This window comes from Contarinia nasturtii, unplaced genomic scaffold (genome assembly GCF_009176525.2).
Source record: "Contarinia nasturtii isolate CC-2019 unplaced genomic scaffold, AAFC_CNas_1.1 Cnas_scaffold_695, whole genome shotgun sequence".
Classification (NCBI taxonomy): domain Eukaryota; kingdom Metazoa; phylum Arthropoda; class Insecta; order Diptera; family Cecidomyiidae; genus Contarinia; species Contarinia nasturtii.
The window spans coordinates 1,251,140-1,276,201 of NW_022198046.1; the positions used below are offsets into that span (position 1 = coordinate 1,251,140).

The 25,062-nt window shown below is 33.4% G+C and overlaps 2 protein-coding genes across 4 annotated transcripts in view; both read right to left on the reverse strand.

The window, feature by feature from the left end:
* The window catches only part of LOC116340709 (putative uncharacterized protein DDB_G0286901), an 84,098-nt gene extending 80,872 nt beyond the window's left edge, over nt 1-3,226 (reverse strand). Inside the window, exon 1 of the mRNA XM_031767340.1 lies at nt 2,821-3,226. The gene's annotated coding sequence lies outside the window, so the exon portion shown is untranslated. The remainder of the gene's footprint in view (nt 1-2,820) is intronic.
* Nucleotides 3,227-4,793: 1,567 nt separating this feature from the next.
* The window catches only part of LOC116341001 (potassium voltage-gated channel protein Shaw-like), a 39,499-nt gene continuing 19,230 nt past the window's right edge, over nt 4,794-25,062 (reverse strand). For all 3 annotated transcript variants that reach the window (XM_031767817.1, XM_031767819.1, XM_031767818.1), the window contains 11 exons: nt 21,961-23,458; nt 15,399-15,681; nt 13,585-13,767; nt 12,141-12,291; nt 11,685-11,980; nt 10,930-11,305; nt 10,695-10,721; nt 10,241-10,344; nt 9,780-10,092; nt 9,472-9,591; nt 4,794-9,370 (listed from right to left, as the gene is read on the reverse strand). In XM_031767817.1, the coding sequence (XP_031623677.1) occupies nt 9,147-9,370; nt 9,472-9,591; nt 9,780-10,092; nt 10,241-10,344; nt 10,695-10,721; nt 10,930-11,305; nt 11,685-11,980; nt 12,141-12,291; nt 13,585-13,767; nt 15,399-15,681; nt 21,961-22,043 (2,160 nt within the window). In that variant the 5' untranslated portion in view covers nt 22,044-23,458 and the 3' untranslated portion in view covers nt 4,794-9,146. The remainder of the gene's footprint in view (nt 9,371-9,471; nt 9,592-9,779; nt 10,093-10,240; nt 10,345-10,694; nt 10,722-10,929; nt 11,306-11,684; nt 11,981-12,140; nt 12,292-13,584; nt 13,768-15,398; nt 15,682-21,960; nt 23,459-25,062) is intronic.

The following is a 25,062-nucleotide window of genomic DNA, read 5'->3' on the forward strand; positions in this document are numbered from 1 at the left end:
GTGTGTATATATAATAAATCGACCATTGATACACAGATGTATCGCTGGCGCACTGTCTGTCTATATAGGCGATGCAGAAATCACGATGCTTGCTTAATGTACTTCCTTTATCGTATGATACATATTACTCTAAAAATACTGAATAGAACTGCTTTGCGGCAATGGCAACACACTCTGTCTCGCTTCATTGTTTTTTGACTCACTTTGTTTTGCTCTCCTTCTCGCATACATGCTACGTTTGAATCGACATGTGAGAACATAAAATGATGTTTTTTTTATCAAACGTCGGTTCTACATCGTCGTCGTAGTCGTCTTTGTGTTTTTTTTCCTTTTCAGTCAACTGTTATGCATGTGTATGATTCTCGTTTCAATGTACTGAGGTATTGTGTCACTCAAAGGAATCGATTGTGTATATACAATAGTTCATATCGGAATCGCGTCATACCTCGTGGTTCTTGCAATTACATTTGAACACATGTAGCGCGTTCTGCAACATAAAAAACCCATTCATTTTGCTTTCAATCGAAACTTGCTCAATACACGTATGTGTGTGTATGTGAATTGCGAATGCTTGATTTCGCTTGTGTATTATTGAAGATATTCATGGTGGTGAAACGATATATGTATGTTTGTACCGTCGCCCATATATATATTTTTTGCAGCAAATATTCAAAAGGAAATGAGACACATTAAAAATGATTTTGATTGAAGAGGTGAACATCACGAACAATAGATAACTGAGAAAACGATTCTCTGCATGGCATTCTTTTGGTTTCGATTGAATGATGATATTATATTGTGTTCATTTCAATTGTGTTCAAACAAAATGTTGTCATTATTGCGGAAAACATACGCTTGATGAATATTTTCATTGGAAATCAATTCATATATTCTATTACGCTTAAATCGAATTGATTACGATCAAAAATCCGGCCTAATCGATTATATTCCATTTAATGCAAAATTCCATAAAATCTGGTTTATTAATTGGTATTTCGTTCAATTTAATTTCGAATGCCTATCACATTCGAATTGATGAAGATAGGCCTTGAAATGTGTCTATGAGTTTTAGGTAGGATTTTCATGCTATTGTTTGAAATCGTATTGCGGGAACTCCGTAAAATTGCAATCGATTTATCATTTAACATACACGTGAATATACGTACTTTGCACGCATACACACGTATATTGCTACAGCAAATAAGACGATTCAACGAACCAAGGAATTATGCGAATCAATTGTTGTGTACTCTCTACTCTTGCTTCTGGTTCAAAACTGTGTATGTAAAACGCACATCCATTAAACTTATCAACAATGACACAATATGATTCGTATATTCAATTGCCATTGGGCATTTGCATTAGATTTCACTCTGTTCCATTTAATCAAACTACAATTCTATGTATGTATATTTTGCAAATCGAGTAAATTGTTTCAGTGTATGCGTATCATGACATCCATGACAAAATCCAAAACCAACATTAAACTGCACAGCATATCCGAATTACGATTTGTCTATGTTTTATTATCCTTAGACGTCTTTTATATACACAGGAATAAAACATGATATGCTTTTATGCATTGGCCTAGGTGAGTGTTGTGTTCGCTTCCCCTTTTCTACATCGCATCAATACCAAAGTAGCGTACAACATTCATATATATAACATAGTAGTATACATATGAGCGCGCTATAAATGCAAGAAGTATTGAAATTTTCGGTGCGCCATGCGTATTTTTCGGATTGAAAAAAAAAACCCGAGAAATTCAATAGTTTCGCATTGTCCTTGCCACCGATTTCATTTTCCTCTTTTTTTGCTATACAAAAACGCGCGCACACACACAGTCTCGCTCGCTCACTCACTAAGTTGAGTAGTGTGTGTGTTCTAACGTCGCATGTTTTTTTGATTATGATGAAACATGCAGGTTTTATTTTAATCGTTGTGTGATATGCTAAATATTGTGAAATTGCCAAGTGATTATGGAACACACATTCTTCATGGGTTTGCTGTTTGATTTTTTTTTTTTTTTTTCACAAAGGAAAACAAAGTCATTTTTATTCAAGCGGAACACGAGCAAGACTGAGTGCAAACGGGAGTAAAATTTCATTTCCAAGAATCATATTTCTGAGACAAAAAAGGGTTTATTGAACTTACCACACGGAAAAAAAAACTGAAATGTTTTATCGTTTACTGAATGCTATGCGACACAACTGCTGATATGAAATCAGCAGCAGTAGCAACAACAACAACAACCACAGCATACACAAAAATACTTATTTTAAATGACAAAGCAGTAATATCGATTTATTCTTTTCAACTACCGCAATTAATTGAATTTTAAAGACGATAGTTACAAGTTTTATACAAAAGGCGTCACAATTGAGTGTATATGTTTTGTTTGTATGTTGGTAACTGCAACGCTTTCTTCATTCGAAATGATACGATCGGTATGAGATTTTCAGTCTGAGTTTTTAATGATTTAAACACGATTGAACAGCTGCCACACATTTTGCGCAATTTTATCGGTGCCATTTTCTCTTGGTTGAGCAAGAGATGAAATGCTGTACATAAGTCATAAGCTAGAAAACGATAAAACAGAAGTCGACAGCAGCGGCAATCACAACAAAATGAGCGAAATTCTTTTTTTAAGTACAGAAGAAAAAAAACAAAAAAACCACATATGCCATATCAATCATCACCATTCACTCATTCATTTTCATAGTACTCAATTTGAAAATACAAAACGCTCAATGTTAATGTTTGTGCAAATGATTTTACTAGTGCTTTTAATTTACAACTACAAATATATGAGTAACTCACTCTCGTTGACTCTATTGAAAAATATTCTATGAGTTTTGTTGCAAAAATGTCATCAGTTGATTTTTTGGTTTTTAAATAAAATTTTCGTTTTTCTCGAACGTTTTTGCTGTGATACAAACGTTGCACTATTTCTTTTTGCAACCGTTTTGCCACATTGATTTAATGGCTTTTTCACTATAAGGCTGAAGAACAACAGATTTCGTTTGCCTAACCTTTTTTTTCTCGTCTTTGCTTGTTTTTTGTCTGTGTGATAGAGGATAAACACGGGCACGATATAAATTACATTTAGCACATACACCAAATAGATTTATTTTATATATACTTTTTTTTCGATCCAAATAAACTGAGTTGAGATTGTGAATTATGTGTTGTGAGCATTAAATTTGAGTTTTGTTGTTGTTTACTTTAATTGGAAAACATAATGAAAATGAGAAGAATATGAAAAAAGAGTGTCTACTATTTATACGATAAGGCCGACAACTATTTGGATGGATAAGATATTAAAATATTTTTACATGCTCAATCGGAATCGTATGCGGTATGGTTCTATTCGTGTGTCATATGCATTATGTGATGGTATCGTTCTCAATCTATCTAACGTTCGTTTACGTTGCATGTGTTCGTATTGAACGCTAACCCATGCGGATCATATGTCGTTCTCTTTCAACGGTACGGTTTCCCTTTCTATTTTGCTTCGTTGCGTTAGTTTGCTCTTTCTTTCCGAACGTCTACATGCATGTATGTGTGTAAGTCATCGTGTAAAAACAATACGTTCTTACCATGTTTATAGTGTTGTTGTTGTTTTTGAACTCTCTCGCGCTCTCTTTGGCTCTCTGTTTAGCGCAATTTTTATCCAAGTCACACACGTTTACGTTCCATACGGCTGGTGTTCACATGACACAGACATAGATAAATACGATGAATACGTTCAATGCATTTCGGATAAAAAGTTTTTGTTTCTTTTGAAATATTCGGTATGATGCGTTGTTTTGCACAGATGATATGAATTCGAACTTATTCATCGTACATAATTTACACCTCTAGATGTTATGTTATGAATCTTGACACGAGACTAAGTACCAAATTTACCATTTTTAATCATTATAATATTTTATTTCTTGATGTATAATCGTTTGACGGTTTCTGTGTTTATCCATTTTGAAATAAAAAAAAAAGGGAACCGATCTACAAAGTAGCATATCGTTGTGATAAATTTCAAATGAACAAATAGAAATGAGAAGGTATTTTCAAGAAATTTTTGGTATGTAAGATGAATAGAAAGTTAAAATGAATGGGAATGCAGAATTGCTTAGAAACGAACAAAATGTAACGAAAAGAAATAGAGAAATGAAGGAGAACAAATGATTCAATTATATGAAATGCGAAGCATAAGAGTGGATGCTTGAAGCATCAAATGTCCTGACGTAAAACAATTGAATACATGAGATTCAATATATATACACCTTTACGTGCCAATAACAATGAAAATTCTTCCATAGTGTGTTGAAAGTTGGGTGTACAACATTTGCCATCTATTGTTCAGCTCGAACGCACACAATCAAATTGAATTTGAAAAAAAGTTTCCACGCTAATTTTCGTTTAAGCTTTTGCAAACATTTTCGCCATGCAACGTTATCTTACCTTTGATTTTTAGCAACGAATACCATTTCCAATCGTGTACCATCTCGTTAAAAACCTTTGATGCAAAATAAACATTTGAAATTGACACACGGATCCTTTGGAATTATATTACTAAGTTGAAAAGTACTAAGCTGTATGCTTGGAATGAACAATGATGATTGGCGCACGTGTTACAACAATGTCAAATTTTCGAAGTGAACAAAAAAACACTCTGTTTGCTGAATCGTTGACTAAAATTGCTTTGGTTTCATTAAGCTTAGCAAATTTACAAAGCATTAAAAGAACATCGAATGAAAAGACATATTTCGATTTTATTTTATTTTTTTCGGTTTATTGTTAAAATTATTATGCATAGTTTAAAGTTCAATACAATATTCAATGATATTCTCTTTCATAATAGTAATATTAATAATGTATAAGTAAATTCACAATAGTCTCACATGGATATCTATTATCCCCACACGCGTTTCATGCTACAATTTCATAACTATTTCTCTCTCTCTCTCTCTCTTTCAGCATCTCTATCTCTACGCCCTTCGTTTGTAATCATTGTTTTTATAATATAAATTTATGAATTTTCACGTTTATACACAGTTTTATCTAGGGGTATGTTTATCTTATGTAAAAATCTATTAGGTCCACGCAATGTACTTTTCATCTCATGTTTTTTTCATCTGTTATGTTATATTATGTTTATTACTATAGTAAAACAACAAACTCTTCAAAATCACTATGTAAAGCATTACGTAAAATATTTTTGGGTGACTGACTGCGGGAGGGTTGAATGTTAAATATAATATAGTGTGGTCTAATTGGATATTCTCTCTGGTAAGAACAACAATCCCAAAATCTAACAAAATTTAAAAAAGAATTCCACTCTGGAGCTTGCTGTGGTTGGTGTATGTGTAAAACGGAGAAAACGTGTATGAAACGAATATCGTGCATTTCTTTGTCATGCATTTTATATATAGAATAATGTACAAAAATGCTTTTAGCTATTGTATTCAATTAATTCAAATGTGTTATTATTTATGCGATAAATCTTAGTAATCCATTCTTTTTAACAGATATACTGTCTCTTAAGAGCGCTGCCATCATAGGACTCTGACGCATAAAAGTTTGAATTTATTTCGCATCATTTTTCTTCGTCTCTTGAAAGCATAGTTCAAAGACGCGCATGAGAAACCATAAATACATAATATCTGTATGGAAAAGGATTGTTTTCGTTCTGTTGAACAACATGATAGAAGTGCTCGCACATAAAATGTACAACACAGTGGATTACATTGTAAAATAGTGCTGATGATGAGCTCACAATAAAAACGGTTAATCATTCAATGAAACATGAATCTTGAGAGAAAGAAAACTTTTTATATAAACGAAAACAAAAGCTTAAACGATTTTCAATGTAGAAATTGTAGTTCGTTCGCTTGCTGATTTATTAATAATGATGTGAACTGCATTCAAACGTGATGTTCAAGATTATCGGGAATATTGGTGTGAACACTACGGGTATTTCAAAGGAATTTTACAAAATGCACATCTATTGCATGCTGCAATATTATTGTTTTGAACATAGTTCGATTGGTAGTATTTATCATGAAAACGAAAGAATATCAAATGATGTTCAATGTAACACAGTTCACGTCAGTGCTTGGGCTCTGAATGTTTCTTCCTTTTTTTGAGCATAGTATATGTAAACGAGTTTGTTATCATAATTTCTCTCACAACTTCAACACACCGAAGTAATCGCTTCAAATGGCTAAACGTGTTTATTTTTTATAGAGTGAAATTTAGCAAAAGTATGTTAAGTGTTTTTGTTTTGATGAACAGAGTATACCATATTTTTATATTGAAAGAGCGGGTGAGCGAGATAGAGAGAGAGTGTGTGTATGTGTATGTGTATGTAATGTTGATTTTGAATTCAATTTAACTCGATTCATTTCATTTAACATTTCAACTATAATCATATATTATATATTTATAGAGAGCGCGCCCCAATTTCTTCTATCTTTGGGATTCCATAATTCCAAATAACATGAATATACATAGTAAATTTTGTTGTTGTTGTTGTGGTTGTCGTTTTGAAAAGACTAAAAGCTATCAAGAATAAAAATTGCAATTTAATTTTAATGAATAACTACGGATATTGATGATGTTATTGTTTATTTCTCTCTTGCATACACTCTCTCACTCTCTTTCATCTCTTTCATCATTCCATTCAATATCTTGATAAATAGTAAAGTGTAAATATAAATCGAATCTCCTAAAATTAGTTGGTTCTAAAATTTATTGTAATCGTTTTATGCTAATGCAAATATTGAGAGCATGCCTTTTAATTAATATTTTCTGATGAAATTGGTGAATATTTAGTTATAACTTATGAGCTGCGTTTTTCTTTGTTTTGGATGTGTTTGGGTGTATGTGTATTCCAAATTTTTTATTGTTGGTTTTTTTGTTGTTGTCTAAATATTTATAAAAAGGAGAATTTGCAACATTATTGCTGCCATTTCTTTAGAATATTGATTTAAGATTATTAGTACTTATAACATTATCATTGTCAAAAATATCAAATTGGAAACTAACTGAATTCGAATGGTCGACGTAAAAAGTGCGGCGTTTAACACCTACTTTGATGCAGACTAAACCTTAACAACAAAAAAAAAAAAGAAAATCGCGTGAGCTTTGAGCGAGAAAACATTTGACACTTTGTCATTTGGTGTATTTTATTTTGTTTTTGATCCTTTTCCTCTCCATCCACAATAAAAGCTTCATTTCACATATTATCTATAAGAATAAAACTTTTCTTTTTCGTTTAATAAAGACATTAAAAGTTTAAATGATACAATTTTTCCAACTAACTTTTTCGTAACTATTTTTAAATTGGTATCGCTTTCATTTCCAAAGCAGATTTTATCAGAATCAACCATGGAATCAACGAATCAATAGACTTTCGAATATATTGAACATAAAAAAAATACTTCAAATGATACATAATCCCTCTTTTGTTTGTTCCAATCGATGTTTTTTGTGCTTTTTTCTCAATTTCACGCTACCTCATCCTGCTAGGAATTGTTTCGCAATCGAATACATAGTCTAACTCTATAAAGAACTTATTTGTTTTTATTTACTATATATAATAAAAACGAGCTATAATGAAAAAGTTTTAAATCACAAGATTAGCGCTAAAGTGAAATATGTTGTAAATGTCAAGTAGGTGCATTTAAGAGACTCTGATACAATCTTCTTGATTTTTTTTCGCGGTTGAATTCATCAACCTCAAGTCCTCAAGAGAGAGAAAAAAATTGAATCTTAAGAAATATCTATTTTTCATTTAAATGTTCACACCTAACTTATTATACTATTCATAATATCATTTTTTGCTTCGATTTTTTGCTTTTCATTCCATCTTATGTACAGTTCGTTGGAAATGTTCAACAGCTTAGTAAATGCGATCTTAAATCAATGTGAATTTTAAATGAAATTTATTATATTTCAGACCAAAATATATATTATTTGCGGGGAAATTGAACAAAAATATAGTAGTAGGATAAGCTTCATTTTTTATTCTTTGTTTCGACAAATTGCTTATTAACGAACATCCAAAAATATATGTACATAAGTATACACAATGCAACGAGTGAAATATATATATATGATGCGCATATCTGAAAAAAATCTATTTGAATCATAATCCGCTCACTCTATGTTGCAGTTGTTCAACTTTCCACATTCAACCGTCCACTTCTAAGTCAATGCTGAACTCAACCAATGAAATAAAAATCATTTTCGAAAAACCGATTATCCGTGGTCCATTTAACCATTTCATTTATTTGTTTTTATTGTTATTTTTTTGTTTTCAAGTGGATACGATACGTTAAGACTTTGTCGAGAATTTTATATGAAATAATAAACGGTGGTACGTTTCATTTTTTAAAGCAAATAAAAAGATTGCATGTAAATCCATGTATTTGAAAGAGATATGCAAACGTTTTTTTGTTCTGATAGATTCTTTGCCAAATTTTTGGAAAGAAAGTAATTCTATTCTGTATTTTTGTTTTTAAAGTATTTGAAGTGGATAAGTGTGCGTGATCAGAATTATTTAACGAAAATAATTTTCCTGTGGGTATACGAAAGTAAAAAAGAAATTCAACTTTACTTTTTCAATTATAATCAGATAAATTTTCATTGAATCGAATTGAACGTGATACCATGGTTTTCAAACTCAGTACGCCCGGATCAGATATGAATTGAGCAAAAATATCATCAGTATCATGCAACAAAGGTGAAATTTCATTCCACTTTTGACGTATGGCACGTCGGTTTCAATCAATGTACTAAAAAGCCAAATGCGAAACATATCAACTGACAGGTCCATGGTTAGAGTGAAGCTATTCTTTCTTTTTTGGTTCATGGCTTTTCAAACAAATATTATTTAGAATATAATGGAACATTGTCTAACCTATCATTGAGATTTTATCAGCTATTCGTATTATTTATCTAAAGTCCTATATTTATGTATCCAGAGTGAGTGTTTATGTTGTGTATCTCTGTGTGGTTTTACCATTTACCGATATACGTCACATTTTCGGTGTCATGGTTATTATCATATAGTAAGATGAAACATTAAGATCCATAAAAGTCATAGTAAAAAAATCACTGCTCCTCACAATCTTTTTATGAATCTAGTTGCTTTTATCACTTACATCGATTGATTCGCCCGTTTTTTCATTTTCTTCATGAACGGTCACTTTTGGTGCGGCCACGGCAGTTGTAACAGCTGTTACGGCAGCACTTGTAGCATTTGTTGTGGTGCTTGTGGTGGCAGCGTTAGCGACGGCGGCGGCCTGTGTATCTGCCGTAAGTATTTCTTCTGAATTGGTTATGCTACCCTTGGAGTCTTTGCGTTCTTTAACGAAACATACGACACAGCATGATTAATAAACGATAAGGGAAAATGGGAACGGAAAATTCTTGTGGTTTTATTGTAAACAACTCTCAAATGCTTACCTTCCAAATTGGAATTTAATAGTTTCGGTTGTAGTAGCACAGATTTTGGTGAAACATACTCTAAATTACATGCTGGTCGTGGTTTGAGCACCGACGATGATTGAGCTGAAAATCCTTCACCTACGCCAATGAAAAATGAAAATAAATCCCAATCAAATAAGAATAAGCATTCATTCGTCTCTAATGTATAATATATGGTTGAGAAAGTGTTGAAATGCATATCATATAAAATGACACGTCAACTGAAAAATGAATATCAAAAAAGGGCATATGCAAGACAAAAAGAAAGAAATATGTTTGAGACAAACCTGCTTGATTGAACATGGAACATCCACCACCAGTCATGTTAGCCATTTTATTTGACATTGGCGTTGACATGGGCTGATTAGATGGCGAAGTTGAACTTTGAGTTAATCCAATTACATTCACACCGTTCACATGACCGCTTTTCGTCGAACCAAAACTGTCCTTTAGAACGGAAGGATGCGACTGAGCGCCAGGATGTGTATTTTGATGTTTTAGCGCATTTGTACGACGATTTGGAATGGCTGGTTCACGTTTTCGTCTTGGTTGTTCAACCGGCAGAACGCGTCTGCGTTTTTTTGGTAGTTTTGAACGTGCCTACACAAAACGAATGAAACACAAACAAATACGTATAAAATAATATTGTAATCATTATACTGATTTCATACTGAAACATAAATTATGTGTCTGAATTTATCTTCGTCCATTTCAATTAGGAAAACCATGTTTTTTCCCTCTTGCTTACCTGTGTGTGAGAATAGAACATGGAGAAATTGCTAACTATCACAGGTACTGGTAAAGCAATCGTCAACACACCAGCCAATGCACATAAAGCTCCAACAAACATTCCTAGTCACAAAGAGAGAAAATTTCATAAATAATTTCCATATTAATAAATAATGTAACAATAAACGACGTGTAAAATATTTCAACACTTTTTGGATTGTCAGAATTACACACTACAATGTACCAAGACAGTGAGCATAAGTTACAGTGACAACTGTAGAGTTAAGAAAATAAAAACAACGACAAATTTGCTGTTTGTGTGTTTTATGATACTTTGTTTTAGTGTGTCACAATCCTGACAGTTCACACGTCCTTTTCAAAAACGAGTTGTTTATGTTGCTGCCAATGAGGTTGGCAACGATACTATGCTTTTTAGGCAGTTTGTTTAAATGTAATATAATGTTAATACATACCGACATATGTTTTCGGCGCCATATCACCTGTTTTTGGCGAAAAAGAAAAATTACCCATTTACAACAACTGATTTTCTTCAACATCAAATAAATTGACCATTTCAACAATGTACTAAGTAGATGGAATGTGCTTATTAACATGCGCATCGCATTTCATCTAATTTATCATTTCGAAAAACTCTTGAATATTTCGTAATTTTGACATTCTATAAATTATACAAATGGAAACACATACCATAACCGACTGTAGTCATCGTCACTATAGCCCACCATAGTCCGAGAGGTATGCTCTTAAACTCATTATCTGGATTGTCTTGCAATCGTTCTGCATAATAAACTAAACTGGCAAATACGACAATACCCAACATGAGGAAAAAAACTAACAGTGTTAGCTCTTTTGCAGACGCTTTAAATGTGTGAATAAGAATTCGCAGCCCGGGCGAATGTCGTGTTAATTTAAACAGACGCAATATACGCACTATTGACAACGCTTCAAATAGGCCAGTTTGTTCGCCTAAACGCTGCTTTATCTCGAAGTAAAAACTTAGCGTTGATACTAAATCGATTAAATTTACTGGTGATTGGATGAACTCCAGCATATTTGGTGAAACCTGCATGAGAAATACAACAAAATAATAAAACAAAATAAATGTGTATGTTGTCAAACACAATCCAAGCCGGACACTGTGTACACAATGTACATAAACCTCAAAATAATTAGAAAATAGCATCTGGCATAGTGGCATCAAGCAGTTAGCACTTGTCAATATTGTCAAGACTATATATTACTATTGTATGTGCACTGTGCATACATGTATCTACGTATATGAAATTAGAATAGCGTCTAATCAACGAAAATTTTGTGATATAATCGAATTGAATGGTAAATAATATTTACGAAATTGGTTTGCATCATTTACCAAATGCCAAACCACATAATTAATGGGGGTGCAAAGTGTTTGTGTGTATATATGTGTAAACAATAATTACCAGAAATCTTGTAGTAAATTCAACGATAAACCATAAATTACAAAGAAGTTCGACATAAAAAAATGCTTCGTGCGGTTGACTATCGGTGGCATCTAGCCATGTGGATCGATCGCTGTTATGTTGGATGTGCATTCGTTCATTACGTTGTTGTTCATTTTGTGCTGTTGATGACGATAATATCGACGACGTTGGCAATGGTGATGCTGAATTTTCGGTTGATGTTGGAATGAAACTACTTCCACTGCTTTTACTGCTCACATACTTGAACGTAGTGGTTTTTGGCATTGCTGTTGATGCTATACTCACACGAATACGAATGAAAAAATAGTTTAGAAACATATAATTATGTAGATAAAGACAAATTCAATAAAATTCCGTTTGTGTCAAACAAAACGGATTTTATGTTATTTCCAAATATTTGCTTCATTTTTGATTGCATAGTTGTGAAGAACTTACAATAAGGACTCCGAGTGTAATGATTCAGGCTGCTATTGATAAATTCACTATTGAACGACGGTGACATTTCTACGCGAAAACCGGGGTGTGTTTTTAAGCAAAAAGATATCACAGATACCATTATAAATAATACAGAGGCACAGGCAATTATCTGTTTGATGTACGTGCACCCACAATATCCGATTTACATTCCATCGATATGAAAAGAAACAGAAAGCAAACATAAAAAAAACATTAAATCAATTCCATACTCTTCATCGGGTGGAAATTTCAATGATCTTAAGAGAAATAGAAGGCTTTTGGCACATTTAAAATAAATAAATAGATGACTGAATGCGACGGTCGATTGTACTTTGAAATTTCACTTGCAATGCTTGACGGTTTATTTATCTCTCTCGACTCGTTACGCATCGAAGTTGAAGGATTTCAGATTTCAAACGATTTCAAAAACTTCTCCATTGAATTTCACAAATAACATAGACTTTAGTCTATATAAATATGATACGATATGGATAGAAAAATGTAAAATGTACAAAGACTTTTGTAATCAAACTCAATCAATGTAATAAAAAAAGGCAAAAGCTGTTTTGAAAAGTTTCAACATCATAACTGAATCAAACTGATTGGAAAACAAAGAATATTCTTTGATATTCGTCCACATTTCATCACTTCTTTCTTTTACATTTGCTGTAAATAACCATGTTCCATTGTGAAAAATTAAACAAACAAACTGAAACGAAAAAAAAAAAATAATGGTTACAATGCTGATACCGACGGTGTCTTTCACTTTCACATCCGTACGTAAATAATCAAAGACTTTTAAATATTTACAAAAGGAAATTCGAATAAAATCAGATGTCATGGATATTCCTATCAACGTTGACGAGCAAGAGAAAAAAAATCCATTTGAAGAAGCGCTCTTCATTTTTTTTCGTTTCTTTTTTCAGTTGTTTATCAGATCAAAGCGAGCACCGAAAGGTGAAATGCTTCTTGAACATAATTTGTGGATGCTTCGAATACTTGCGAGAATGTTTAATAAATTATGGAAAAATCTAGTCTGAATTGAAAGATTATATCACAAAAAATGACAGAAAGAATGATAACGAAAAATGCTTGAAAAAATGGAAATGCATACTAAAAAAGAAGACACAGAAAAACCAACTGCATATATAAACCGTATGCCATGCAAAAGTGCTAGAAAATGTAAATGTGTAATTTTCCAATTTCGACCTTAAAACATCCAATCTTGATTGTTTGCTCAGCCTTATAAAAAGAGATTTGTTTAATCACTCATGAAAAGGGTTCCACATAATTTCAATCAATTCATTGCATATACGCATCTCGTGCTTTTTTCCGAAATAGACATACTCTTTCACATTTTCAATTTCAGATTATTTATGTTATCGCCACACTTTTTGAAAACTCGTTCGATCTTGTTACTTACCTTCGCGCCAGTTGAGCTAGATGGTTCGTCGAATAAAGCCCAGATTTTTGGTTTGGTGCGTTGCCAATATGACAAATCACCATTAAGCAGATTCTCTTCATAGCCAAATAGGCGGGCCACTGATTCATCTGAAGGTTCATCTTCGTTATCCAAATCTAATTTATCTAAAATTGCTAATGTTTCCTATAGCCATCCGAAAAAGAGAAAGAAGAAAACACATATATTACATTGAATAATCGTGCAGTATTGGCCAAATTCTCTCATCTCTAAGTCTCTAACGATAAAAAAAAAACTGAAAAGCAGCCGATGTGAAAAGTATTAAATGAAAGATTCAGTTTAATTTTCGTCCATCAAAGAAAGTCAGTGGTTTTAATTCGATCAACATGCTAAAAGTGGTTACAAAACTCATGAATATTTCAAATACGCATCGCATCGTACTTTTTCAATTTCTATTCAAAGTTCAAACTGTATTGTTCCGTTGGGAAAACATAGACAAAGAGTAAACAGAAAAAGGTCCATTGAAACGGCAATCACTTTAAGCACTTGAAAATGTTTTGTAGGGTATTGAGTGCAAAATAAAACGCTTAAAATATTAATTATCGATTGAAATTTGATAAAGGTAAACCCGAAGCGATAAAGTTTACCGAAAAGGACTGAATGTTTATTTTTTTTTCGTAAAACAAAAGAAACGACTTCGACATTGTTACATGTTGAAAATACGTTTTAGTACTACAACAATAAAAAAAATACGTTTGAGACGGTGGGCAAGTTAAAGCTTCGTTTGTAATAAAACACGAAAAATCCACCCAAAGAGCTCTTGTACAAGTGTGATGAAACATGGGAAAAATCGTAAAACGGATGTCGAAAACCTTTTCTTTCTAGCTTTTCTATCGATTTAATTTATCTTTTACAAACAACTAAACTGTTTAGTCAGGTCAATGGAATTATTCGGATGGTATGCTGTGGCAGAAAATAGACAGACCGACTTTCAAAGTGTTTCCAAGTGGATTGAAGAGTCGAACTCAGAGTAGCCAAGCATATCCTTTTAAAAGTGGCCCTTATCGCAGATGCATCACGTTTTCAAGCTTGAGTGTCTGTTAGCCACTGTTCACTCCAACACAAACCGACGAAAGCGGTTTTCATTTTTTGGTTGTGTACATAACACAATGTGTACTGCGCGTATATGCGTAAGCGAACAAAATCATGTTTGAAAAACAGCGATTGGTTTTGAATTGAAAACGTTGTTCGTTTAGCTTTCCAATTTTCTCCGTATTATTTCAATATATGGTTGGTTTTTGTTGGTCATGCTGTTTAAATGAATGGTGCTTTTGATTGAAACAGTATCTATTCAATGTAAGACTAGGTGGCCACTTGAGCAATTAAACTGAGAACATCGCCCCTCTGATCGCCACTTAATTGTCACAACGAACTCATAAATCCCCATTTAATTCTCTATGTATTTATCTAGCTTCACGCGAATGAGCGTTAATTTTGATTCGATCCTCTCTTTCTCTTCGGTTACACATGTGCCACAAATTGCGATGGACAATTTCATTTAATTGGATCATTTTGTTGACCTCGATTGAAATTGACACACACAAACACACACATACAATCAAGAGTTGTGGTATCGATAGAAGTGGTGGTCATTGGTTTTATTTTATGTTTTAGTTTGTCGCATCGTGTGTCTACAATATGTATATATTTTTATAGGGTTTCAATGAAAATTTATTAGTATTACTGCAGCAGTTAAATCGATATAATTTTATAGAATCTATTGTTAGAGAGAAGGTGGGAGAAGGGAATATACTTACTTGCGTATCTCTATGTGTACTGTACGTTGACCAACAACATGGTTCAACTTGATTACTATCGAGTCCCCAAAATTCTAATTCCTCTTCAAAAAGTGGTCCACAGACGTCGGTCGGATAATGTAATTTTCCCGTTCGATAATAGTTTAGTATTTGTGCGAAAACAATGGGATGCCGATCGAAAAAATATTCATTCAATATTGGATCGTAATTAGCTAATGCTTCGGTAAGGCGTGATAAGCGTGTTGCTGGGATTTTCTTCAATGTGGCCTTGTAGGTTTCATACCTGTTGAATATGGAGAATGAGAAGAAAACGACATATTATGTTACCGTATTAGAAGTAAAGTGCTTTAAATTGAATATTTAAAATAGAATAAAAAGTTGTCCTTGAAGAAAATCGCTCCGAATATTTCGAGCGAATAGTAATGTTTTGTTTAATACTACAAAATGGGAATGAGAACGTACAAAATAAAGTGGATACATATCCTTATTTAATGTGTTGTACTTTTCTTATGTGGCTGTCATTTATTACTGAATTAGAAATTGGTATATTACCATCCAGATCAGAAAATAATGAAACATCAAACAAATTAGTGATGGCACAACGGTAAGAAATATGGTTTCAATGCCAAAGAACTGTATAAATACTGTTCATTTATAGTTCTTTTATGGCTTTTATGCCACATAAGAGAAACTCGATTTCACAGTCAACCATTTGATAAACGCGCTCAAACTCATTCAGATGCAAACGCATATGTGAATACGCTACCAACAATTTAAGCTAAACATTTCAGCAGATAATATAATAAAATCGACAAGTGTCAACATTCAACAACCACAGTGCACAACAAGAAAAAGAATAATAATAATAAAACTGAAAAAATTGGTAATAAATATGAGCATAAAAAGCATATAACCAAGGGAACAAATATAGACGACGAATATAAACGATTTTATCATACATATTGAAGCGCTTCGGTGAATCGAATATGATGGTTTTTCTTTTGTACGAAAGAAAGAGAGAAAAATACGAGTAAAAGCTGAAGTAAAAACCGCATTGCAAACCATCTTATACCATCTAGCCAAATCAAATTTATATTGGTCTGTACTGTGATGTTTTTCTTCATTTTTCCTTATTTTTATTTTCACCAAGCATAATTCCGATGAAACGCTTAAGGACGCAAACGACGAATACTACATTCATGTTAATACACTGTGCACAAAACCACCGTTTCTTTTATATATATTGTGTACATAGAGTGATCTGAAAATTGAGGTGAAATTCAATTACGTTTATATTCGTGAGCCATATAACACATCAGCCGCAACTCACAAGCCACCAAATAAAAACATTCACAACGATGGCAAAAGTTGGAAGAAAAAAAAACAGGCACATGAATACAAAAAAAAACAGAAGAGATTTTATTCTTTATATTTTGCTTTGAACGGAAGTCGTCGTAATACGTCGGTGAGAACATACATGTTTGTTTTTATGCAACGTATGTACAGCAAATTGCCTCTTTCATTCACTCATTCTACCGAAGAGAGGAGTTATCGTTGTCCATCTCTTTCCAAGTAATACCGTACTCGAGACATTCACGTAGCATAAAGTAGGCTTAAGCATTTTTGGGGCTTTCATACACGATCACCATATTGAATGAGCTTTACTTCTTAGTCAAGTGAATCCTCTCATCATACTGTATTATTTTTGGGTTTCATTTTTCAAAGCATTTGGAAGAAGATGATGAAAAAAAGCACCATTCATTCACTACAGACGTTTCAAACGGGTACTTGGAACTTTTTTTGTTGTTTGTATATTCATTTGTTATCGTTTGCTATGGTCTATTCGATTCGGCCGTTTTTTAGATATAAAAATTTAAACCAGCTCCCAATTAACATTTTGTATAACAGTCTTTTATACAGCCTAACGAATTTTATTACATCAACGATGGTTAGTCATTATACCATTGCATTTGAATAAAAATGCAAAAAAAAGAACTTTGAAAATAAAACTTCAAGAGTTCATTGAAACCGAACAAACCAGCAAAATACATCCAATGATGTTTTTTTCGAAAATTTCTTATCGTTTGTATTCAGTGGATAGGTGAGCACGTATATGTGTGTGTGTGCTTCTTCAATTTTCATTTAACTCTCTCAGTAACCGGAACCTCATCACTTTGCTCGTTTGCGCTTATTAACATTTCATGTTGAAATATGCTTTTTACGGATGCATGTGCACGTGGCGCGCGTTTTCATTCTCATAAGAGAGCAAGAGAATTTTCTGCATTTTTATGGCAATGGGGTGCGTGCTTAAATTCACTCTTCTGTTGTATTCACCTTCATTAAATTCCAAATCAAATTGTTAACCTCTGCCATTACCATGATGGCATCATCATTGCCGGTGATGCTGCCGTTGCCGTCACCACACCAATCTTCTTTCACTGTGTGTGTGTGTGGATGTGTTGTGGCTGCCTGCTTGCTTCCTTCCTTCCATTTCAACGTCAATTAAAAATAATAACGAAGATCTATGTTATGCAAATTTACATTTGCAAAATTACAAAGTTACTACTGACGCTGACACGAATATATCCACCAGCAGACAAAAATCGAATTCATTCGGTTGTGAGCTCACAAAAATGAATAAACGCATGAATGACAATCCATTTATCGCAAATTTCAATGAATGGCATAATTTTATTGAATTGGCACGAAAACTGAAATTCAATGTGATCGAACAAACACTAATCAAGTCACATGGTTTGATGGTAAAAGTTCGAATTTTTCAGAGCTCCGGAATATAGCGTTGCGATTCCGTTTACAAATGATATTGCTAAAGTATACATCGAAGAGAATGACAGGGAGAAAGAGAGAAATGGCACGAATAAAAGAATAAAATGTCAACAGCATTGGCATCGGCGGCAGGCCATGTGGATGCAAAGGAGATTCGTTGTTAGAGAAAATATTATTTTTCCAATGAAGAGAAAAAATGCCGAAAGCTCCCATTGATTGTCTGCATAACCGAAATATATGCTCTTTGTGTTTGCATTTTCTATTTTTATTCACAAAAATGTGCCATATTCAAAGGATAACAATATAAACCCATTCAATTGGCTAAGTAGAAACGGCGCGCTTTTCAATGAAATAAGTAGAAGTTAGCTCGGGCTGTTCGGCAGCATTCATCCAAATAAAAAAAAAAGAAACCGATTTGACAGCGAGTAGATATAACCCGAGAGTCAAAAAGCAACGTTGGATGTGAATGGCAAATGAGGTAACAGACAGATGCCAACATATTAGGAATTCATATGGCTTTTGGGTTGGCATCTGAGCTCAACAACGAAAGAAAAAACCATATTGTGACGGAAATGCGCTCTAGCAGAAATTCAAGTAAAAAGGAATCAGCGCAAAAATTTCCGCTTTTTCTTGACATTTTCTTCTTGGCTCTCCCATTGTTCGCTTGTGTTGTTGACTCTATTTACATTTATTTTTTTCGTTCTCTCTCTGGAAAGAAAAAAACGCACAGATTCCTTTCTTTTCAATTTATTTTCCGTATTTTTTTTCTTTCGGACCTGCACATGCATACTGGCGGCTTCAAGCTTGAGATATTGCTGAGTCAGTGGGAACAACGAAAGGGTTAAAAGAATTTAAACAGGATAGAAAATGCTGATGAACAACAAGTATATTTCACATATTTTCAAAGAGCCGATTCCTCACGTTTCAAGCATGGATACATCAGAATCATCGACTGGCTAACGAGCTGCCACGCTCAAGCAAACAAACAAACAAAACAAAAATTGTTGCACGAACTAGTTACCATCAATCGTGCACATAAGGAAAAAGCTCGACCAAAACTGCTGAACACTCAATATGCAAAATTCATTTTGGAATGTGAGCACAATTTTTTCTCTGCCCATTTTGTGTGTGTGTATCGAAAACAGGCCATGAAAGAAAAATAAAAGTTTTTTTCTATTCACAAGAGAAATGAAAAGAGGGAAAAAAATGTAGCGGCAGACTTTGGAAAAGAAAGCCGCAAAGAGAATGCGAACGAGACGGGTTGAAGTAAATCTGAATTTTATCGTTAGTTATATGTGTGTGCTATTCTCATAATGAACTGTTCCACCATAAATCTTATGGAAAGCGGGTCGACAACAACATGGTCACACAGTACTCCGTAGACATAATGCCCATTTGCAAATAAATCGAAAAATAACAGCAACAACCACGTAAATAGCAGAAGCAGTAATAGTGGCATTCGAGGTAGCAATACAGAATACACTGTGACTATAACTATTCGTATTCCTCATTATATCAAGATTATTTATTTGTGCTTGTGTTTTGTATGCCTGTTTGCTTTTGCAAACTCTTTTTCTTTCTTTCTTGTTAATGCAACGCAATTTTTGCTTTTCTGCCGTCTATCTTGTTGCTCCTGCCGTTGCTATTTATCATTCAACTCGACTCTCGAACGATCCTGAGTTTCCGTTTATTTACTCACTTATTTTAGCTTGTGTAAGTAATTTGTTCCAATTCATTTTTGTCGTATTTTCAATTTACCGTGTTTTAGTATCGTTCGGTTTATCGTGAAGATTTTTGCTCTACATATACACACGAAGATGGAACTAACAAAGTAAAAAAATAATATTCTTTCTATGCCTTTTTCCGACCGTTTATTATTGCGATGTGCATTTTTTACGTATTTGAAGTCATTTGTTTTGACGTCACAACGTCGTTTTTTTCTCAACTGTGTACGTTTTTTGTTGGTGGTGCGTGGTATGTGACCGGTGGTAATAACCGACAAATTAGTTAAATTATCAGAATGTATGTTGAAACGCTTTTCTAGTGCGTCACGTCCTTACGATAAAATTCATAACCTGCATAAACACACAAAACCATCACAACATGACATTTACATAGAATATTTAATGCTATCAAAAGAGAAGGAAAGAAAATCAAACACCAAGCAGCTAAATAGTGCGACCGAATACAAAATCAAATAAAAAAATAAACAGAGAAATGAAATGGAAAAAGCGGAAAACGAACAAGCAAATCGAGAACAATTTTTGCGTTATGTAAACTCAATTTATTTCGGGTTGTTTTTATGGAATGCAGAGCGCGCACTCAATTTCTATCACTCGTTTCATCTCTCACTACTTTAAATATATGCCATTTTGTCGTATTTATTAAATGATTGCAATTTTTTGCGCCTGCAGAATATTAATATAATGCCGGAGCAGATAATTGCATTTTGATAAGGCTGGTTTTGCGAAATTGGCTCGTTGGTTAAAAATATTTACGGGAAATGAATATGTATATGTTTAAAGTTTCGGTCAAACAAACATTGCGGAGAAGGGAAACAAAAATAAATTGCTTTTGTATTTTACGTTAACTCTTTGATAAGTTCATACATTTTATTGAATCATCGTACCGACACTTCCACTGTATCCGGTGACATTTTGTGGCAACTTTTTTTTTCACGAATACCTAAACAAACACTCTCTGTCGGTGGTTCTCTCATGCGAAAACTTGGCATTTTATTAACTTTATCCCACAATTTCTATTGCATAAAATTATTTTCCACGGTGTGCATTTAACGCTTTTGAACAAACATTGAATGAATGTTCACTCGGCAAATAAATACGTAGAACAAGGAGCAGCAGCACCAGTAGCGTCAGCCAAAGCACCAGTTGTGAATCGAAAATTTACCACTTTTCAACACTCATATAGTTTAACAAGAAGGCGAGAATCAAACAGTGCGAATGGAATGAGATTTCTGGGGAAAAACGTATATATATATATATGCATATTGACAGATTTCATAAATGTTTGTGTCCGCATTACGTTGAATACTGTTTAATGTATATAGCAAATGCGAGCGAAAAGCAGAGAAATCGAGAATGTAATAGCAGAAAAATACATAGTTTGCCTCAATCCCCATTTCTCTTTCTCTACTTCCAACAAATTTAATAACCATTCAAACATATTTTAATTTAAATAAATATTTGGATGATGTTCTCTGTTCTTTTACCCATTTGTTACCCTCTCGGGCTCAATGTTTGTTTGTTTTTTCAGTGTTGTGCATTGCTGTATGATGTGATTGTAGTTTGCTTGGATATTCAGCGGTTTGGCCTGGATATCCGTCAGCTTTTGAAAATGTTTGTGCCATTTGATTCTTGCTTTTTTTGAGCGGTTAATCCAAATTCACTGACATTTTCATATTCAAATCATTCTTGTTCGACAAAACATTCAATTTAAACTATAAAAGCTCGTGAGCTCATTCGTTGCCACGGGATACACAGTGCTCTGAATAATGTTTTGCAAATATTCCTTCGTTAAAAGCATTTTCCAAAACATTGTCAAAATATTTAAAGTTCTCGTTGAAAAATTAAAAACAATTTCTCGTTAAATGTGATTGTTTCCATAAATTTGCACAGTTTGGTGACACATACATAAACGAACGCACGCACAGCACATGCTTTTGTTCACGCATAGATATCGGCATCATTGAGAATTTTGAATATATTTGACACAAGGGAAACTTAGACCGGGTAACAGATTATCCTACAATACATACCTGACACCGCCAACGTTTAAAATTATGCGATTTTCTCCATCCATTGTATTTGATAGATGATACGAGCCAGCGTAAATTACCATAAATGTTGAATGTTTCCATACATATTGCTTATAAAATGCTCTAGGTTTGAATCATCAACGTCACCGAAACAAATAATATGGCAGCCAACATGATCGGAGTGTTTATGTGTGTGTGAGTGTTTGTTAGTTGTCCTAAAAACGCTCATCAATTGCAGGGTTGTTGTGTTTTTTTTCTTCTTTATAAAAATGAATACAAAGCGTGCTCTTCTCACATTCTACATCAACGATAAAACGTTGTGTTACTTCTAGATCTTCTTTTATATATCTTTTAGATGGCAGGCAAATGACATTGTCTGTCTATATGTTTTATTTTCTTCCCGCGTTCGCTTCGGCCACTCTTGATTACTTCTTGTCGAGCATGAATGGTTTGTTTTCTCTTATCAATTCATATAACTTTGATATCAAACTTTGTTTCACTTGGAATTTTTGTTGTTATTTTTGTTTGTCCCTATTTCGGGAGCTTCTCTTGCGAATTGTTGCGTTTCACTTGTCTTTATTAATATTCTTGGTATTTCTTTCGTATCTTATTCTTCTTTTTTGCTGTAGCTGCTGACACAAATCAAATGACGAATGATGGGAAACCATCAGAAAACTTTCTTTTCTTTTATTTATTATATTTCTTGCGAAATTTTTTAATGTATGCTCATTTTTGTCATTTGTCACGCACGCAATTCTTTCTATTGGTTTAACATTTATTTCACTTTGGTTGTAAACTTCAGAATTTCTTTGTCACTTGTTATTGTTGTTCGAATTTTCTTTAAATGGTTCTGTTTTTCCTAGAAGTTTGTTTGAAAATTTTGATTTCTCTTGTTGTTTTTTTTTTCGCTTCACATCTCATAACAATTCGTCCTCATTTTCTTTCTCGATGATGATGAGAATACATTCCGCATCAAGTTGTTTTTAGTTATTACTTTTTTATGCACTCACACACGCACACAATTTTTTGTTTGTTTGTTTGTTTCTCTTTCGTCTGATAACCTTGCTTCAGCCAAACAGCACGGCACAAATTCAAAACGATGGATAAGTTTCCAGGGCAAAATATTTCATTTTGTTTATTTGTGCTGGTTTTATTGCCAACGGAGTGCGAAATATGTTGAGCATCTCACTTTGATGGAGTGTGTTGTTGTGCAATTTATAGTTGGTAATTCCATTTCGTACATAATATCATTCATCAAATGTCGTCTATTCGTTTTAAGCTTTTATATTTCGGCCAAATGTATGGATAGGTTCGGTCGTTTAGTGAAAGCGAAGCATTTGCCACAATTATTTTGTGTATGTGTGTTTGTGTTATATACCGCGTTGATTATTTTCAATTGCAATACGACTGAAGTCGTTTATTTTATGTTCTGGTCCGGTCGTCCTTTCGTGGTGATGTCTTTCAATTTTCATGCTCAATTTTATTGATGTAAATTTGTCTGTTTGAAAAATTAAAAAAAAAAGACATAAAAAAGAGAAACGTATTAAAATGCGAACAGTTAAAAGGTACAATATATTTTGTTATCTTGTTTTAAAATGTAATTTTTCACTTTGCAGTCAAGCTCAAATATTTCTCTGTGTGCGCAAATATAAGCGTCCAAGCAATCAAATGCAAATGAACCAGATATACGAACTAACCAAATGCTTGACATTCATACTGAGATTATGCCTGAATGGCTATATAACGAGAAAACAAAAACCGAAATAAAGCATCACACGCACAACAATGTGAAGTAGATAAATGAGGCAGACTTTTTTTCTGCCAGAAAAGTATTTATTTTGATAGAACGATATTTAGAATACGATAAATGTGAATCCACCAAATTCACGTATTTTGCAAAGACCATTCAAACCAATCGATAATTCATCCCAACGCAGGTTCACTACCATCGAGTGTGGCGGTCCCATTGCGTCCGTTAATAAAACAGTTAAAATAGAATGTGGAAATGGACGAATTGCCGTTTTCATTTAAACAACGGAAATTCGAACTGCACATAAATTCAATCAAGAAAGAAAAAGACGAAAGTTTGAGTGGCAACGTGGTGTGGAGCTCGGCTTTAAATCAAAGTTTTTCTCGCAAACGATAGATAGAATGGGAGCCACAAGTTAAATGCCCTGAATAGACTAGAGAGAGAGCATATCTAGCCGATAAATCAAGATGTATAAACTTTCTGCTATAGAAATAGATTATATGTTGATGCTGCCGTACCCTCTCTCATTCCATTCCTTCAGTGTGATTTGATTTTGATAAATTGTTAATCGATTTTCGATTAAAGTAAATCATTCACTCTTCTTTTAGCCACCAAATCTCAATATAAATCACATTATCACGTCGTCTCTTTTTCTCGCTTTCTTTCTATTTTCTCTACAGTCTACACCTCACTCCCTCCTATTCGCACTTCGCGCAAAGTATACTTGCAAATGCTTTGATTTGATGACGCTGACGTAGTTTTCGCACATTCAACAGTGTGTTTCAATAAATATATTGCTTTTTAATGTGATACATTTCACGCTACAAGGCTACAAGTTGCCATTAAATTACGTAAATAAAGCTTTAATTTGGTGTGATTTTTGAAGTGTTTAAACCGTAAATGATTTGTGACGAATTCCCTGAATTCACTGAAATCATCAGCACCTTTTTATATTTTCGAAGAATTGGTATTTTGCAAGAAAAACCACATTCTCAAACGGTGTCAATGGCACTTTTATCGACTACAGTATTCGCGAAAACATAATATTTGTTTTCACTGGAAATTGACGCCACGTAAAACCATCATTTCGAATACATTTTTGATCTTCATTGTGGAACATTAACTCAAACAATTTGTGAAAAGTTTTTATTTTGATCTTTATTGGGATTGAATTTAACCAACGCTTATAAGTTATTTGTTTAAACTTTGTGCTCAGACTCAACCTATTAGATCTATTGGTATTTTCACGTCTTATATGGGAGCTTATTCTTTGTTTATTTTTGTGTTTGAGGCCCTTTCTATTCGGTTTTACGAAGCATCATCTAATATTCTAGGGTATAATGCCGCTGTAA